This window comes from Ciconia boyciana, chromosome 8, assembly GCF_034638445.1.
Source record: "Ciconia boyciana chromosome 8, ASM3463844v1, whole genome shotgun sequence".
NCBI lineage: Eukaryota > Metazoa > Chordata > Aves > Ciconiiformes > Ciconiidae > Ciconia > Ciconia boyciana.
The window spans coordinates 29,450,473-29,468,468 of NC_132941.1; the positions used below are offsets into that span (position 1 = coordinate 29,450,473).

The following is a 17,996-nucleotide window of genomic DNA, read 5'->3' on the forward strand; positions in this document are numbered from 1 at the left end:
GTTCACGTTGCAAACAGGTTTGCTGCTCTGGCATCCTCCCTCCTTCCATCCCCGAAGGGCACTGCACCAACCTGGACCTCCTCTCTGCTTCCCCTTCATAGGTATCTGAACTACTTCGCCACCAAAGCCAGCCCCACTGGGGTGCTCCTGGACTTATGGGAAGCTGAGCACCAAGACGACGGCGATCTCAATACCCTGGCCAGTGCCTTAGAAGAGATGGGCAAGAGCGAGATGCTGGTGGTCATGGCCACGGAGGGGGACTGCTGATGATGCTCCCCGTGGCTGACGGGCCAGGAGGACGAAATGAGAGGCGAAGGGGGGACCCTTCCCGACGGTGGGGGGAGGCACATTCATCCCTGGGCAGCGGCTGGGCGAGGAAGGGCCAAGGCCATGGCTTCTCCCTCCCTCCCTCCCTGCATCACTGTCAGCCTTAGAGACCCGTCCTCAGCGTTTACAAGCAATTCAACTGTTACACAGCATTCCTCCTCCTCCTCCTCCTCCTCCTCCTCCTCTTCTCCTTGGCCATCCCCAGGGTGGCAGCTGGTGGCACTCGCGGCGTGGGGAGGAATTAGGGCTTCTCAAGTCGGGACAGGGGCTTTCCTTCTTCTCTCTTTGGGTTCCACTCCGGTTCTCCTCCTCCTTTAATAGCATTTCTGCGTTGAAGAGATGAGTACAATCTAGTCAAACGGCTTACTTCTGTCAAAAGCTTCAGACAGCTTAACAAGGCAAATAAGAAAGAAAAAAGGAAAAAAAAAGTTTCTTAGGAAACGCAAATAATTTATTATCCAGATCTTTGGATGAGTCCTTTTTAAAAAAAAAAAAAAAGAAAAAGAAAAAAAAGACAGATTTATAAATCTTTTTTTGTGCGTGAGAGCAAGAGCGTTGCTGTGGTCAGGGTGGCAGAGAGAGAGATTTAAATGAACACACTTTTGTAGGGAAGAGTGTGCGATCCAAGTGGAGCAAAACATGTTTACATGTCCTGGGACCCCCGGGGAGTCCGTAGGGTGAAGTGCCTCTACGCCCCTCTGGTTCAGGGCCAGCTGAGACCCTCCCCAAGGTGTTTTCCTTGCAAACTCCCCTTTTCCCCAGCAGCAGTGCCCAGCGGAGTGAGGGGTCTGCCTCCGCCTGCAAGGAGGGATGAGGGATGCTGCCCCGCATTTAGGGTTCGGGGGGGAGTACATCCAGATATGGGTATTTTTAATGACTTCTTTCTTCCCTGGCATCCTTTGGGGGAGCTTTTTAGGACGACTATGCCTTCATTTACATAACTTCAGTACAAACCAAAGAATTCAGTCCTGGGGTTGGAGGGAGGTGAGCAGCTTGTGGAGGGGTCCGGGGAGAGCAGAGGGCTGGCGGGCCAGGATGCGGCCGCTTGCAAACCACATCGGTCTTGGGTCCGAGCACTCATGCCCATTTTTTGATGCAGTATTTCAGCGGGGATTTGGGGAGGGAGACCTTGATATCTCCATGTTGCGAGCCAGGCTGAGTGTTTTCACGTGAGGGATGGCATCATCAGTGGTGATCGGGTTTCCATCCTCTCATTGCAGCTCTGGTTTTTTTCCCCGTAATAAACTTTTTATAACGATGGAGAAGTTGTGGATGAATGGAAAGTAATCAAAGGGTAGGCAGGAACGAGGTTCCTCACAAAGATACGGTGTCTCAATGAAGGTAAAAATTTAGATTGCCTGCAGATAGAAATAGTTACTCAGCAAGTGCTGTATCTTAGAAATTTGTGTTTTTAAAAGAAAAATAGGAAGGGGATGGTAAGCTCAGGATTAGGCTAGATCACACGGCAAGGCTGTGGATTCTCCATCGGTGAAAGTATTAAGAGCAGGGTCCAAGAGCAGGTCCTGCTTTGGGCTGTGATGCGCGGTGTCCTGCTGGCTGCAAAGCCCTGGACCGGTGTCGTGGGGTGCCTGCAGCATCCTGCAGCATGGTGGGGACCGGAGCAAACTCAGGGAGCCCTGCCATGAGCAAGAGCATCGCCTTCACAGGACGGCTCGGGGGGAGTTTTAAGTATTGCTCGGACTCGGGTTTGATTCCTTCTGACAGCTCTTGAAGCGGTGATTGAATGTGTAGAGCCACTCCCTGTTGTGTTTCAGGGTTTCTGGGGTTCATTTCTTGCTGGGTTTTCAAGGCTGTGGGAGAAAGGGGATTTTTTTCATTTGTGTTGGGTGGGAAGACTTCTGCTGGGTGAACTCCTGTGTCACGTAGGAAGGGTTTTATCTATCCTTTAGGTTGCATTTGAGCATCTGATTTCTGAGACCCCATCTCTGAGCTGAGGGGGAATAAGCAAATTTGGGAAGAAATGAAAAACAGATGGATCAAACCAGCTGGTGGCGTTTTATAGGGCTCCTTTCTCAGCGCCGCAGTGCTCTCCATGAGACGAGATGCTGCTCTTTCGGGTCGCGTCTGAATCTCTCTTGCTGTCATTCTCACTGTGTCTGGTTCACGGATCACTCTGCGCCGGTGTGTGTGCCTGTCGGTCCGTCAGTCCGTCCATCCCGCCCGCGGGCGCCTCTGCCTCCATCCCCATCCCTCTGTGTTCATCTTCCCCTTCCTTTCAGTGGGCAGCAGCCGCCTGGGTCCGCCGAGGTGCATGTTTGGGGGGGTTGTCCCCATTTTTCAGACCAGGGAACGTGCGTCAGGAGCGGGGTTTGACCCCCCGCCCCGGCCCTCTAAGCACCTGTGCCCATCTCCCACAGGTGCCAGCTCCCGGGAGCCCAGTGTGCCTCCCTCCACGACCAGGGGTTTCTCTGGCTGGGTGTTTCAGCGAAGGCAAACCCATGGTCCGTGTCGTGCTGGCAGTGTCCGTCTCTTGCTCCACAGTCTGTTTCCATATTTATATGTCCGGGGGATGGGCCTGGTGGCATCCTCTAAAACCGCATCTGTTTATTCTGTAAACTAAAGAACTGTAAATAAAGTTTAGCATTCCTATTGTAACAAATTAATTTTTATGCAATAAATTATATTTCCTAGTCTAATAAAAAAAAAAAAGAAACAATCTGCTTGTTCCTCTCGTGTTCATCACTCACCAGTTCCTGCTGGGTTTAGCATCTGCAGGGATTCGGGTCCAGCTTGAGCAGCGGCGGCAGCATGGGGATCCCCGTCAGCATCCCTCCGACCTGTTTGTGGGTCGGATGCTGCAGGAATGCCAGTGCCGGCAGCAGGAGGATGTTGCTGTCAGAGTCCCTAATGGAGGTGAGCTGCAGAGATTGATTTATGGTTTGTTTTGGACTCGCATGGGTGATTACAAGGCAGGAGGGGAGCACTACAACTGTGTCTCTGTGGGCTAAGCCACCATCTCAAGCAGTTAATTTCCTTCCCCAGGGGATATCTGCCAGCCCTGCAGAAAGCAATGCCCCTTCCAGCAAGGAGCAGGACCAGGGTGCCTAGTCTGGGAGGGGGGAATGGAGCACGGAGGTGCAATTCGTGACTGGGGCATCCCTGTCCTCCAACCCACGCCTCGCGCCCCTGCCTCCTCGCCTTGCCCCATCCTTCTTTGGGACCTCCCTTTGGGACCACCTCTGCCATGCTGCTCCCCTGCTTCAGTCCCATCGCTCCGGCTCTGCCAGAGCAAGCAAAGCCAGAAGGGTTTGCAGGGCGAGGTGAGGGTCCTGCTGCCCCTGCCCACCCTGCCTGGGCCACTCGCCTTGCCCAGCTTATGGGGACAAGGTGCCACCAGGAGATGGCAACGTTGTCCCTGCTCCGGGCAGGCATGGGGATTCTATGACCAGTGAAAGAAATGGGGAAAAAATTGCTGCCCTGTCACCACAGCAATTCTAACATAGCCATGCGAAGATGCAAAACCCCCCCAGCTGCGCTTTCCAGCTCCAAGTGCTATGCTGAGGCAGATACCTTCTCAGAAGTGATAACCTTTTCTTTTCTTTGCATATTAATTCCTTTAACCTCAGTCTTCCAAGTTGCTTTCAACTAGGCACCTTTTGCACTAACCCATCTTTCCAAGGGCCCAAATCTGTGGATAGCTTTGACCAACTGGTGACTGATTTCATCTGATGTTCTCCTATTGAAATATTCAGCTCACTCATTCCTCTTAAAATTTAACTGGCCCAAATCTTCTCTGCAGTTGATATACATTGAATTCGGTCCCCATGAGAGTTCAAAAGTGCCATGCCATCGCTAAGCGTTGACAGATTTATTCTGCCAGAGAGAGGACACCCAGAAGCACCAGAGCAGCCCACATCAGGGTCTCTTTGACTTTTCCATTGCACGTTTAGGAAATTTCCTTTGGGCCAGTCCCGCTGGATTTTACAATTCACTTACCGTGAGCCGCTCTGTACAGCAGCAGGCTGTACCGAGGGGTGGGCAGAGCTGCTCTGTAAGTCCCGGTTAACAGATTTCAATCTTTTAACCATTACTTACACACCCTTCGCTCCGTTATGTCTCCAGCACAGCGACAGCAAGCAGCACTATGGGATGCCTGGTATTCCTTTGGGATAACCATGAAACGCTCTCTGCTCCAGCACAGGTCGCCTTGCTTTCAAACCAGTGCTGGCCCTGTATGTGGGGTTGGGGTGGAAGTGAAGCAGCCAAACCCCACTTTGAGCATAGGGGCGTCCCTAAAATCTGCTCCAAGCCCATGTGGGGGTCTGCGTTATGGAGGGTCTCTCGAGTGTGGGTAATATTGTCTCGAGGGGCCGTCACGGCTTCGGTTAAGCGTGGACTGGCTTTGTTTCCCCTGCTCGGCTGTCATGGTCCCTTGTGCTGATGTGATCTGAGGCTCTTCTCCAGCAATGGGTTTTTTGACATGATAGATGGCAGCAGGTCAGAAATATCAGGCAAATCCCTCTGAGCTGATGTCCCAGCCTGGCATGTCAATGTGGATGAAAATCCCAAGGAGAAACCTCTGGAGAGAAATGCATGTGCTCCTCTAAAGCCTTTCAATTTCAGCACATCGCCGGTGGGTTGGTCATGTGCTTCTGCTTGTTTGCTTGTGAAAGAGGAAAAAAAAGATAGAGTGTGCATGTGTCTTGGGCTATTTTGACATCTGGGTGGCCAATGCCATCTGATCTGCTCTCCTCGAAGGCTCAGAGAGGCTGGAGATGTGTGGTGGCTGGCCCTGGTTCCCAGGCGGTGGCCAGCTGTGCGTGTGCTGGTGCTGCCGGGAGATGAGGTATCTGGGTCCATCTGCATTTGTCCCCAAGGCAGACAAATCCAGACAAATCAAAAAAAATCCAGACTAGACCATCTCGGGGCCTTCTGCAAAAAATTGAGACTATTTTGCTTCGATGAAGAAAGGCTGCATACACATGCAATGGAGGAAAAAGCAAGGAAGAGATCCAGGTTGGTTATAATTATCTTAGCTATGGAGATGGGGAAGGCTAAAGGCAAACAGCTGGCAACAGGAAACATAAGATGTAAAACTCTACTAATTGCCAACACAAGTGCAAACAAATTGGCAAAGCATGTCTGATTGTAGTGGGGTTACAGAGAAGCTGGGGCCCCACCAGTTTATCATTTTCCCATGTGGCTGCCTATGTGCCAAGGAGCCGTACCCATCTTTGGGGAAGGAAAAAGGGGAAGAAGAGTGGGGGAGAGGAAGAAGGCTAATGATGTTTTCCTTCATAGTCCCACGGTGCCCTCAAGGTGACTGTGAAAGTGTAGTTTGGAAGAAATTGAGGACTTTACAGTGAAATTCTTCCTAATGGGGCATTGCAGGAAGTGAAGCGAGTGAAGGAGGAGCTCGTGTCCCAGCTCTGGTAAGGGGTCCCTCACCCTCCAGAAGATGCTCCCCATTCTCAGCCCTCACAACCTCAGTAGTGGATGATGTGCTCGCGCCTTGATGAATTCCACCAAAAACCAAGCCTAGGGGAAAGCTTTTATCATCCCCACACCGTAAGCCAGGCCGTAAGTAACACTGATTGTAAGAGAGCGCTGCTTATTTAAAACCGTGGGGTCCCCGGTGCTGCTTGCGGTGCATCTGCAAGAGGTCAGCTGGGGACAGATGCAGTTAATAGTTAAAAAAAAGGGGGGGGGGGGGAATTTGTTGGATGCCGGGGAGCAGGGGCCAGGCTGTGCCCGAGCGCCGCCGAGCTGCACCGCCCCTCGCCTCCCTTCCGCCCGCGCAGCACCGCCCGCGGGGCCGGGCCGGAGCCACCCCCGTCGGGGTGGAGCGGAGCGGGGCGGCCCGGCCCGGCGGGGAAGGAGGCGGCGGGGCCGTGCGGTGCCCCAGTAAGTGCTGCGGCGGGGGGCGCGGGCGCGGGGGGCGGGAGGGGTGCGGCGCTTCCCCCTCCTGAAATGGAACGCTTTTTGCAAAATCCCTGATTTCCGGCATTTCCCCCTGCACTTGGCTCGGCCCTTCCCCCGGGGCCGCCGGGCGAGAGTTTACAAGCCGCTTTGCAAAGCCTGACGGTGCTGTAGTCGTTTAGCAAAGCCGCGTTAGTTTACACTCGCTTCGCGAAGCCTGCTGGTGTTGCATTAGTTTACAAGTCCTTGCCGAAAGCCCGATGGTGTAATGGTAGTTTATGAGTAATTTTTGCAAAGCCTTGATGGTGTTCTATTAGTTTACAAGCCGGTCTGCAAAGCCTGGTGGTGTTGCATTAGTTTACAAGTCGTTTTAGAAAGCCCGCTGGTGTTATGCTAGTTTATAGGTCACTCTGCAAAACCTGATGGCGTTGTTAGTTTACAAGCTGTTAATTTTTTTTGGAGCCTTGTACGTGCTGAGGTTTCCTGCTTTTGCAAGGCCAAGGGGATGGGTTAATTATTAGTTATGGACGGAAACGTGGGTGCTGCCACGGCAGAGCCCATCCCTGCCGTGTCTCGGGTCCCCTCTCCCACGCTTTCCGGGGAGCCAGCTGTCCCTGTGCCAAGTCGGTTCAGCTCACTCATCTGGCATTCACTGCGTGATCGCAGGCCAAAGGAGGAGGGAGCCACGCACAGTGGCTTGCGAACAACGGTTTGCACCCCTCACGTGATAGTATATTTTTTGGTGGTTGTTTTTTGCAGCATGCCAGCATCATGCACCCGGCAGCCCGCAGCTTTCCCCTGGATGATGAGCCCCTGATCGAGGAGCCCTCAGTGAGCAGATACAGCCGGCAAAAGCCCAGCGACCGCTTACATGGGGCCTACCTTATTTTTTTCCTCCTGGGCATCGGGTCCCTGCTGCCCTGGAATTTTTTCATCACGGCAAAGCACTACTGGATGTACAAGCTGCAAAACTGCTCGGGTCAGGCAGGCCCGGCAGGACAGGCAGCATCCGATCTGCGGGTGAGTGTGCTACTTTCAAGCAGAAAAAAAGCTGCTTTCCTTCCTTACTTGCTCTTTTTCCCCTCCACTTCCCCAAAAGGTGAGTGAATGTCCTCTGGGGTTTTGCCTGCCACAAACCTGGGTAGCGGTTTATTTGGGGAGCACAAATAGTAGCAAGAAAGGTGCTTAAAACTGAAAGGCGTGGCACTTTGAGGTCTGTCTCTTACCTGTATTTGAAGTGCTAAGGTTTAAGGTGCATTTAAAAAATTTGGCTTAACCTGCCCCATAAGCAAGGCTCCCTTTCATAGGGTAATTTCTACGGTGCAAGGTAAAAATCTGTTTGTGTTGGGTTTTTTGGTTTTTTTTACTTCATGCTTGGTGAGCCCCTGAGCCCTGCAGGGCTCTGTGCTTTTCCAGCCGGACTCGGCCGCAACTCCCTGTGGGCTGGGAGATAAATTGGCCTGAACTTCTGGCTCCGTGGTGAGGCATCAAACACATTTTGGGCATTTTCTCCCTTGCACTGGCTGGTGCAGCACGTCATTTGGAGGTGGCAGCAGGGCTTTGCAGGAGCACCAGCCCCGGAGCACGTGGCTTGTGATAGTCTCGAGCCCCCCCGGATGCTTTACTGCTTTTCCTTCAAGATCTGGCAGGTGTGACCAGAGTATCTCCTTGCAGCGATAAACATCTGGCTTTTGGCATATGGGACGAGGAGCTTGTCACGGGGCGATTGATGAGCCAGCCTTGGGGCGGCAGGCTTGATGGCCTCTCTTTTTCTCCCCAAAAAAGCTGCCTTCTCTTGCTTCTCCTGCCACAGCAGGATTATTTCCCTGTGCCCCCCTGACAAAGCAATGCCATTTTCTTTGTGGCTGGAAAAAGTGTTGGTGTGATGAGGCTGCGTCGTGACCTCCTCCTGTTGCCAGGCTTGTTGAAGTGGTTTGGGCACATCTTAATTTTGTATAAACACAGAGCCAGGTGTGACACTCATGTTTTCTTTATGATTTCTCACACCAGTGCGGCACCCACAGCTGCGTTAATTTTCATAGTTGTTAAGCCGGCTGTGTTTTTGATGGGGAGGAAGCGGAGTGTCACCAACAGTGCTTGTACCAGGATGCTGAACCAGGTGCTGGTGTAAATCGAGTACTGGGTGCATTAAACTGGTGGAGACCAAGCCCCTGTGGTGCCCAAAGATCACAAACAGGTGCCCCTCTGCTAGCAAGGGTGCTCAGAGAGGGGCGAAGGGTGCTCCGCCACCACGTGGCATGATGTCCTCCCACATTCCCTGCATCCCACCCACTCTTCATTGCTTCTACGTCATGCTTAGCCAAGGCAATTCTTGAAAAGCTGTTTTCAAGTAGAGTAAGTATCGCCAGGTGTCTTCTTCCTAAAAACACTTGCACAGCTGTATAGGAATACAGCCATTACTTTGGTCGGATCAGCCATTACTTTGTTGAAAAGATGTTTTTCCACTTTCTGTATGGCCGTGGCGCAATGCTTTTTACTTCCTCTGGTGAAAAGCAACTTGGCTTTTCCATGGCAGTTGAGTCTCATCAAAAATAAACCAGTCGGCCCCGTTTCTGCCCTGGGATGGCGAGCCATGGCGCTGTGGCAGGAGGGCTTACCTGCAAACAGAGCTCAACTGCGGAAAGATGCACCTGCGACTGGCAGCCTGCTCTTGGCTCCAGCCTGCTCGCTGCTGCTGACTTCATGCCCTGTGCTCCAGGTAATGCTCCGGTGCCTTCAGCCGCCGCTGTGGGCCTGGATTGCTTTTCCAGCCCGGCAGGAGCCCAGATGCCGAGTCTAGGCTGGAGCAGAATAAAAACTCCTTTGCCACAGCACCTCTGCAACTCTGGGCAGCACCGGCTGATGCCAGTGACTAATTTGCCACCATGATGCTTTGTTCTTGTTTGGGGTTTTTTTAAGGTACTGAGTGTGTGCTGTGCACCATGGCAGCGTGTTTGAAGATGCTGTAGTTAATACAGGGTCAAACACCTCTATTACACACCTCAGCTCCATGGCTGAGGGATGACACCTTCCCCCGCGAGAGGCAGAGGTGGGAGGAAGGTGTTGGGTTTGCTTTGTGGATTATTATTATTATTATTTATTATTAGCAAGGAAAGGGGTGACAGTCTTTCAGTGCCTGCGTTTCTCGTCTAAAACCATGTCAGTGATGGGGAGTTCGGCCCTTGCAAGCAAGGGATGCCCGGAGGAGATGAGCCGGCTGGTCAGGGAGCGCTCAGCAGAAAGGGGGAAGAACTAGATATATGTTGCATAGCCAAAAATTTGCTCTGAAAGCATGTCTGTGATGGGTGTGAATACCCACTCGGGGAGAAGAGTTACAATCTGAGCTGGATTAACACCTAATGAGCAGGAGCAAAGAGGTGAGATGAGTATTGGAGCCTGATATTTTTCCCTTGATCCAGGCATGGATTAAATTTGCCGCTCGCCATTCTGCTGCTGCATTAAAAATGTGACATGAGGGCTTTCCTTTTTCACAGAAACAACAGCAATTGAAACCCTTCTACTTGGCTTTTCTTTTCCAGCAGGGTTTGGCCGTGGGTAAGGCATGGTAAAATTTCCTAGTGCAGTGCAGGCTCCTCAGTTTCTTAAATACTTTCCCCAGTTCTCTTCCCACCACTGGTGTGTGCACGTTTGTTGGGAGCAAATGAATGTTTCCCTGGGGTGCTTGTAATCCAGCAGAGATGCTTCATTACTGCAAGTGTGGATATACTTCTGCTTGGTGGAAAGCATTATAAAGTCTTCCTCCCCACCCCCCAAAAGAAAAAGAAAATTAACTTTGAAGTATATTAAATATCCCTGGGTTGGTTTGGGGGTTTGTTTTAAGTAGGTTGATAAATAAGCTTTAGTTTTAGCAGCCAACTTTGCATTTTGCTTTGTCTTTTCTCCTATAATTCATCACGTGGCCGTAGAGCTTTGAGCTTCCTGCTTCGCCAAGCTGATCTAAGTGCAGGCATTTATGTCTCCATCTATATGGACCCTCTAGGAGTGATTATTAGATTTTCCGTCGCTTACAGTAAAGCTCCTGATAGGGAAGAATAAATGAACATGCTTGTAAACTGATTAAAAGACTATGAGGCAAAGCTGAAAAAAAAAAAAGTGCAGAGAAAACGTGCCAAGTGCCTTCTCGCACTCGGACATGACATGGCCCCGTCTCTGTAGCTAGGTAACTGCAGAAAATGAAAGTCCATCACGGTGGGGGTTGATATGTAGGTCATCCTCTTTGTGAGCATCGTCCTACCTGCTGGCTGAGATTCCCACAGAAAAAACAGGGGATTAAGCACCTCGAGGGGAGGAGATGGAGCAGACATGCTTTAACAACATAATACATAAAATGGATTGAAAATGTAAGCGTTTGGCTGCAATCTTGGCAGAGAAATATCTCTCTCTCTGCTGTGGTTATTGCTTTCTGCGTGCCCAGCCTGACCTCTGTGTGAGGCGGGCTGGTGAATATTGACTGATGCTGCAGCTGACTTGCTCGGACGATATACGAGTCCCCAGAGTAAATGTGTGTTGAGTCTCAATATAGTTTCTCAATGAGTTTTGTGTGTGCAGAGGGCGAGACCGGAAGCGAAAATAATGTCCCTGTGTCCCCACCCGCGCTGCTTTTGCTCAAGCACGTTCTCAGGCATGGTGTCCTGGTCGCTCCGGGTGGAGAGGGGTGCGCAGGTTGGGCTTTTGAGGCAGTTAGCTAATAATATTAATGCTTTTGTGTCCCAGTTTATAAAAACCAGCCCTCACAGAGCCCAAGTAGGGTAAAATGTTCACGGGGTTTGTCCAGGCCACTGGAGCCAGCCAGAGAAATTCAGACCTCCTTATTCTGGTTGCTGCCCCACGGGGCCAGCGCAGCAGTAAGGCAGGTATTTCCTTCACCATTTTTACTTCTGAATTTATGTCCCTAATTTCCTGAAATATCCCAGGCCTGTTGCAGGACGAGACAGCCCCGGGGTGGTTTCCATCGCCCGTTCCCTTTCCCCATCAACCTGAGCAGCTTTGCAACACGTGCTACGATGCAATGAGGTGGACACCTACATCACAACTCCCTATGCGTGTTGTATTGTGCCGTATGTAGGACTTGAAATTCATGTGTTGTTCCCCTCCTACCTTTTTTTTCTTTTTTTTTTTTTTTTTTTTCCCCTGGCAGGACTTTTTTGAGAGTTACATCTCCATCGCTTCGACTGTGCCCTCAGTGCTGTGCCTGATAGGAAACTTCTTGCTCGTCAACAAGTAAGTGCTGCTGCGTTCCTGGGTCCATTAGCCGTGGCTCTCCCTGGCTTTGCCCGTGTCGCTCCTGCCTTTCTGCAGCTTCAGCTGTGGCCCCCCGCTCAGCCTCCCCTTCCCTTGGGGGGAAGCGATGGGGCACACGGGGAATCGTGAGCGCAGCCTCCCTGTGCAGCCAAAATCCCCTTGTCTGTCCCTGCCTGAATTGCAGCCGGCTGCGATGAAGCGGGGTGAAGCACCCTGCTCCCTGCCAGCAGCACCCGTGCCTGGAGTTGCACCACTGTAAATAAATTCCTAATAAATTCCTTGGTTAATTGCTTGGCAAACTGTCTTTCCTCTTAAAAATGCCATCGTTGTCACCAGGGGACTGGCTGACTGACAAGAGCTGGGCTCATCCAGGCAGGAGTAACGCCTTGCTCTAGTCCTACCAGCCGCTGAACTGGGTTAAGAAACGGACCATCTGTGCCCTGTTGCAAGCTTGACGTAAATCTAAAATAGCCGCTTCCCCTCATTTGTACCATTCCTTATCCCAGATCAAACTCCCGCATGTTTGCAGGCCCAGAGGAATGTGTTTGTGTGCTTAATCTCTAGATCCTGGCTGCCGCTCCGGCTCCCCACCTCTCTCCTTCGCCCCCTTCGTCCTGCCCCCAGGCCAGCCCCCAGTCTCCCAGCTGGGTAATAAGCAACCTCCGTGCTCAAGCAACTAATTTACTTGTAGTGATGTGCCTGGGATTGCTTTCACCCAGCCTGCCGTGTTCCCCAGGAAGGCTTTATCGCTGCTGCTGTACGTTGTTCCAGCCAGTGATGGGGATAGCTCTTGATTTCTGGGAGAAATGGGTATTTACAGCTCAGTTGGGCTGATAGACTTAGTCCTACTGATGGCAGAAGTGGAAATCGCAGGGTTAACATCTAAAGGCTTCTGAGAAAAAGCAGTACTTTTTATTCCTCATCTCCCCCACCTTTCTTTATTTTCTTTGATGCTTCTTGCAAGCAGAGGAGTTGGTGTCCTCTGCGTCGTGCCTTCATGTTATAGTTTTAAACGCAGGAGTCTCTCCTTCCCCTTGTCCGCAGGGTGCCTGCCAGTGTCCGGATCGTGTCCTCCCTCCTCGTCATGCTGGCCGTCTTCCTGGTGATCACGGTGCTGGTGAAGGTCGACACCTCCGCCTGGACCACCTGCTTCTTTGCCCTCACCATCGGCTGCGTGGTCATCGTCAGCAGCGCCTCGACCGTCTTCACCAGCAGCATCTTCGGCCTGAGCAGCTGCTTCCCCATGAAGAACTTGCAGGCGCTGATCTCGGGTTGGTGTTCCTCAGCCACACCGTCCTGGTGGGATCGTGCTCTTGGGTTTTCTGTGGTTGGTTTTTTTTCCTGCATCTGGCATTTCATCACATGGGGTTTATTTTAGAAACTTGACTTTGCCTTAAAGATAAAGGGAAGTTGCTGAAGGAGAAACATGCTCGGTCACATGAGCCAGTGCTGTCGTTTGTGTAAATATCCATAAACCAAAGTGCTGAGGGCTCAGCAGAGACAAGGAGAGTGGCAGTCCTTCACCGTCCCTGCCCAGGGGGTGAACACCCTGCAGAGTAGCTCCAGCCAGCGTGATGGCTTGACCTGGTTATTTGTTCTGTGCAGGGAGAAAGGGAGGAAGGAGATACGTCCCTCAGCTCCTCCATTTGCAGCTGGAGGAATCTTCAACTTTGCATTGTCTCCTCCTTTCTGTTCAGCATTTCCGTGCATTTCCATGAGTGATGAGGGGCGTTGGGAGTCATGAGTGATGAGCTCCCTGGAGGTTTGATAACGTTATAAATGTGCTGTGGAATGGATGACAAACCAAGAGGGGAAGGGGAAAAAAATCAAGATGGAGAATTTTTTCCCGGGGTTGAGACAGGAGTGTTTTAATGAGTTTAGCCCAGTGGGGGAAATAACTGCATTCCCGAGATGGCATACCTGTTGCTGGTGGCTTGAATTCCTGTCTAGGGGAGTGCAGAAGAGAGGCGGTTATATGTGTGCCAGTGGAAAGCCAGGTTTAGGCTTTGGGCAGGGTTTGGACCTTCTCTGCAGGACTCAGCACATGCAAGCCCAGCGGGTTGGGTCCCATCCTGACCCTTGTGCAGTGCTGCAGCTGTGTTGGAATGGATGCAGGATGGGACCTGGGCTGTGATGCAGCCCCACAAATAGCTGCGTTGCAGCAAGGCATGGAAATGGAGATGAGGTGGTGTGTGCGGCTGCACCCTGAGCTGGGTTTGGGGACCAGTGTGTGGGGCAGGGGGGTGAGCTGCTTCCCCTGGGGGGTTTGTGCACACCAGGAGGTATTAATAAGAGGATGCTGCTGTTTCTGGGTTCCCCCTCTATCAAAGTCCTCCTTGCTGGAGGTGCTGTGGGTTGCTCTCTGCCACCTCAATGTCCCTCAACTGTGCCCCAGGCACTGAGCTCCAATTCTCTGGTCCCTCACGCAGGTCAGGCCATGGGCGGCACGATCAGCGCCGTCGCCTCCGTGATAGACCTGGCGGCAGCAGCCGACGTTACAGACAGCGCCCTGGCCTACTTCCTCACCGCCGACATCTTCATCGTCATCTGCATCATGGTGTACCTCCTCCTTCCCAGGCTGGAGTACTCCAGGTGTGTGCACCAGCCTGCCGTGGGCATCTCACAAGCATGGGTCGGGAGGGTTTGCTACTGTCGGTGCTGAGCAGGCTTGCTGGGGGGACCCATGAGATGCTTGCTGTGCCAGTCCCTGCCCCATCGCCCCCCGGCATCCCACCCGGCACCGCACATGCTCCGGCTCCAGCACTGTGCCTCCACCAGCCACACTTCCCCATTTGACTGAAACCACAGACCGAAACTGGGCGCCTGCCCCGGCGCGTGCTGAGTTTCTGGCAAGCCTCCCCTGGGGGGAGAGGGGTGCTGATGCAGGGGCTTCTAAAATGCATGAAGTCAGCAGAGAGCCGTGATCTGGAAGGAGACAGCTAGGTGGGTCCCTGTAGGGCGTCCATATCTGTAATGTCATGCACTGATGTGTACGACCCATTGGTCTTGTTGGTGCTTGCAACCCCCGAAACCACCTGGCCCCCAAATTCCTGCATGCAGTAGGGCTCCTTGTGAACCACCGAAGGTGTAAAGGGATCCCCGTGGTGGGGAAGAGGGGTGGTGGGTCCCTGAGGGTCACCTTGCCATACGAGGTGGGAGCTGGAGATGCGATGGGGTCGCTGCAACCGCCTTCACTGGGTCCAGCAGACATCCCTGCGTCACCAACTTCTCTCCTGCTCTCTCTCCAAATCTTAGTTTGGGTTCCCCCCCACACTTGGCTAATAATCTCCCTCCTTCTCTTTTTCCAGGTATTACATGAGCAGCCAGAAGGAGAGCCCATCTTTGTCTGCCATGCCACCCGACAGCTCTGCGGAGGATGAGGCAGAGCCAGGAGGCACCACAAATACCTCCTACCTTGCAAAAGGCACCGGCATCCCTCCACTCTGCCCCATCCTGCAGAAGACCGCCCTCCTCGGCTTCTGCCTCTTCTATGTCTTCTTCATCTCTATTGTCATCTTCCCTTCTCTCTCCTCCAACATCGAGTCGGTCAGCAAGTCCTCGGGAAGCCTGTGGAGCACCAAGTACTTTGCACCGCTCACCAGTTTTCTGCTTTACAACTTTGCCGACTGGTGCGGGAGGCAGATCACAGCCTGGATCCAGGCTCCCGGCCCCAAGAGCAAGATGCTGCCTGCCCTTGTCCTCCTCAGGACCATCTTCCTCCCTCTCTTCATCCTCAGCAACTACCAACCCCGGGCTCACATCCGGACAGTGGTCTTCAACCGAGACATCTACCCGGTGGTCTTCACGGCGCTGCTGGGGCTGAGCAACGGCTACCTGGGGACGCTGGTCATTGTCTATGGCCCCAAGATCGTGCCAAAAGAGCTGGCCGAGGCGGCGGGGGTGGTGATGACATTTTACCTCATGCTGGGGCTGGCTGTGGGGTCTGCCTGCTCCGTTCTTGTTGTCCACCTCATGTAGAGGAGCAGCCGGGGGGGGATGCCCTTGGTTTGCAGTGCTGCTGTTGCATATTTAAGGATTTTTTCCCCAAAAAGCCAGGCACGCCACGGTTTTAGGGCAGGCTGCCTGTCTGGGGTGGGGAGGTGGGGCGGGTTGCATCCAGTGGGAAAGTCCTCCTTCTGGGAAGGTGTGTCCCCTGTGCTTGGGAGGTCCCGTCGGACATTTGTCACTCCCCGGCTCAACCAGAGCAAACAGACCAAAAAAGCCTCATCCTCCCCAGGGAGCTCAGGGAAGCACCAGGGGCACAGGGAAAACTGTCCCTAACCCCAGTGCCAGTGGGCAAGGGTGGCTTGCTGGTGCCACCACGCTGGTTTTAAACTGAAACCAGGGCTTTTGATGGCACCTCAGGTTTTGCTGCCTCGCTGTTATGAGTTTAGCCCTGCAGTGTTTTGGTGGTCTCGGGGGGACCCCCCTTCATCAAGCTGTGATGGTGGTGGTGAGCTAAAGGGGATTTGAGCCCTGGAGCACCTTCAAGCGAGCTTCGGGAGCAGATAGCAGCTACACCAGGGAGCAGGGCACCGTTTCAGGGGGTCTTCATACATTCATGCCACAAAAAAGCATATGTAAGGGAAACCTCTCTGCTTGGACTTCTTGCTTTTATTTTTCCAGATAAGATTGAACTGAGGGATCATCCACCTCCCAGCACAGTGCTACTAGTGCCGGGGCTGTATGTCGTGGCCAACCTGAGACCATTTCTCCTGCTGTGACCACGGTGTGACGGTTGTGGACTCTAACTTACTGTCTGCAGCTGAACCCCAAGGAAAGTGAAATGCTAAGTGGTCCTAACCTAAGGTTTTTAAGGTGCCTTTAGTCTGCCTTGAGAAAGGTCTGTAAAAGCCAGGGAGAGGTATTAGACAGGCTCTGATGTGATGTTCTCAGCAGAAAGCTGATTAATTTAGGTAGACAGGCGGCATATGGTGTCCAGATGCTTTCAGAGGGGTGGGGTACTGTGACACCCAAAAAGATGGCCCACCCAAAGGGGAACGGCTTTTAAAGTCACTTAAAATTCCATATGCAAATGCAGCCTGGACTAAATACAATTATTGTATTTATTTAGTCAAATTGCATGGATTTATGGTCTAGGAGAGGTGAACTGGTAAGTGAGGATGTAATGGCATAACTTGGCATTACAGCTGATACCTCAGGGATGCTATCTATGGAAAATACTTCCTTTAAGTCTGGGTCATTAATGGATGCTCTCTCAGCATCTCCTGCTTGACCGAGTAGTGGAGAAGCTGCTGGTCTGGGTTGCCAGCCTGTCTCCCTGCTGTGCTGGATGTGGTGGTTAGCAAGAGGGAGGATGCAGGGCTGGTGCCTTTCCACCCACGGCCGCCCTGGCTTTGCTGGGAGAGCTGCAGGATTGACAGTGGTTATTGCCACGGGGTGGAATGTAGGCTTGGTGGGTGGTTTTTTTGTTACACAAATCCTTTCCAGTGTTTAATTTGGGCTCAATGGCAATACACACACAGTTTTGCTTTATGGCTGATTTTTATTTAAACATAAAATCCAGACATGAGTGGAAAATTTACAGGGTGTGCGGTACTGAGGAGCACCTTTACGGCACCCGACTTTGCACGTGCGGGCTCTTAATCCTATCGCTTTGCTAGGTTTGCAGCCCTTTGGCACTCGACGCTTGGCGAGAGACCGCTTTGGCCAGTGTTGACCCAGGTGAAGGTCGACCTCAGCTCGAAGGGCAGCCCAAGGGCTGAGGTAGTGATGCTGGCCAGCCGGCTGGGTGCCACTCACGAGGGTGAGCGCTCCCATTGCCTCCATGTTGCTTGGGGTAATGCACTAAGTTGGTCATGGCTGAAAAGCCTAAGCCAACCTCGTGTTGGCAACCGAAATGTCCCTTTGTGGCCTTCAGTGCTTCCCACTCGAGAGCCTGCCGCGTGGTCTTCTCTCCTCAACTCGTTTTCCCCCGGTCCCAGGTATAATGGGATTCTGCTCATTTGCTGGTTGCTTTACACCTCTGCTGATCCTCTCCCTCATGTTACAGACTGAATACCTCTTGATACAGAACTTAATTATCCGGTACCATTGCTAATAAAGTTAATTCTTGATACTGTCCAACTGCTGCTGTCTGAAGTGATTTCTCTTGGAGATGCACCGATGCATGTGCTTTTAGTTTGCATTTTTCCTTCTGGTCATCCTTCTCTCCCAGCTTGGATTGTAAACTTGGAGAAATCACTGACAAGGGCCGGGTGAAGGAGCCTCGAGAGAATTGCTTTGAGAGCCCAGTTATTCTAATTTAATATCTCCAAATGACCTGCAGGTAGGTGGGGAGAGTGTACTTGCTGCATCTGCAGGGGAAGCAGGCAAAAAGGGAATTTATCCTTTGTCTTTGATGGTATTCAGCTAAGAAAAGTTAGAGAAATGATGGGGAAAATCAATACAGGTTCAAATTGGGCAAGAATGAGGTCTGAGTGTAAAGCAGGGGCTGCTGGTGGGAGTGCCATGGTACGGGGATGGATGCTGACAGGCAGCCTGAGCCATGAGCACGTGGGTGATCC

At 52.3% G+C, this 17,996-nt stretch overlaps 2 protein-coding genes across 2 annotated transcripts in view; both read left to right on the top strand.

Annotated features, from left to right (window-relative positions):
* UNC5B (unc-5 netrin receptor B) overlaps positions 1 to 2,985 on the top strand; it is a 55,910-nt gene extending 52,925 nt beyond the window's left edge. Inside the window, exon 17 of the mRNA XM_072869340.1 lies at positions 102 to 2,985. Within this exon, the coding sequence (XP_072725441.1) occupies positions 102 to 267 (166 nt within the window). The 3' untranslated portion in view covers positions 268 to 2,985. The remainder of the gene's footprint in view (positions 1 to 101) is intronic.
* A 3,107-nt stretch (positions 2,986 to 6,092) lies between these two features.
* On the top strand, positions 6,093 to 17,550 carry SLC29A3 (solute carrier family 29 member 3). The gene is made up of 6 exons (XM_072871008.1): positions 6,093 to 6,192; positions 6,967 to 7,227; positions 11,366 to 11,448; positions 12,514 to 12,740; positions 13,899 to 14,061; positions 14,778 to 17,550. The coding sequence occupies exons 2-6, from the start codon at positions 6,979 to 6,981 to the stop codon at positions 15,445 to 15,447; spliced, it is 1,392 nt and encodes a 463-aa protein (XP_072727109.1). The 5' UTR covers positions 6,093 to 6,192; positions 6,967 to 6,978; the 3' UTR covers positions 15,448 to 17,550.
* The last annotated feature ends 446 nt before the right edge of the window (positions 17,551 to 17,996 follow it).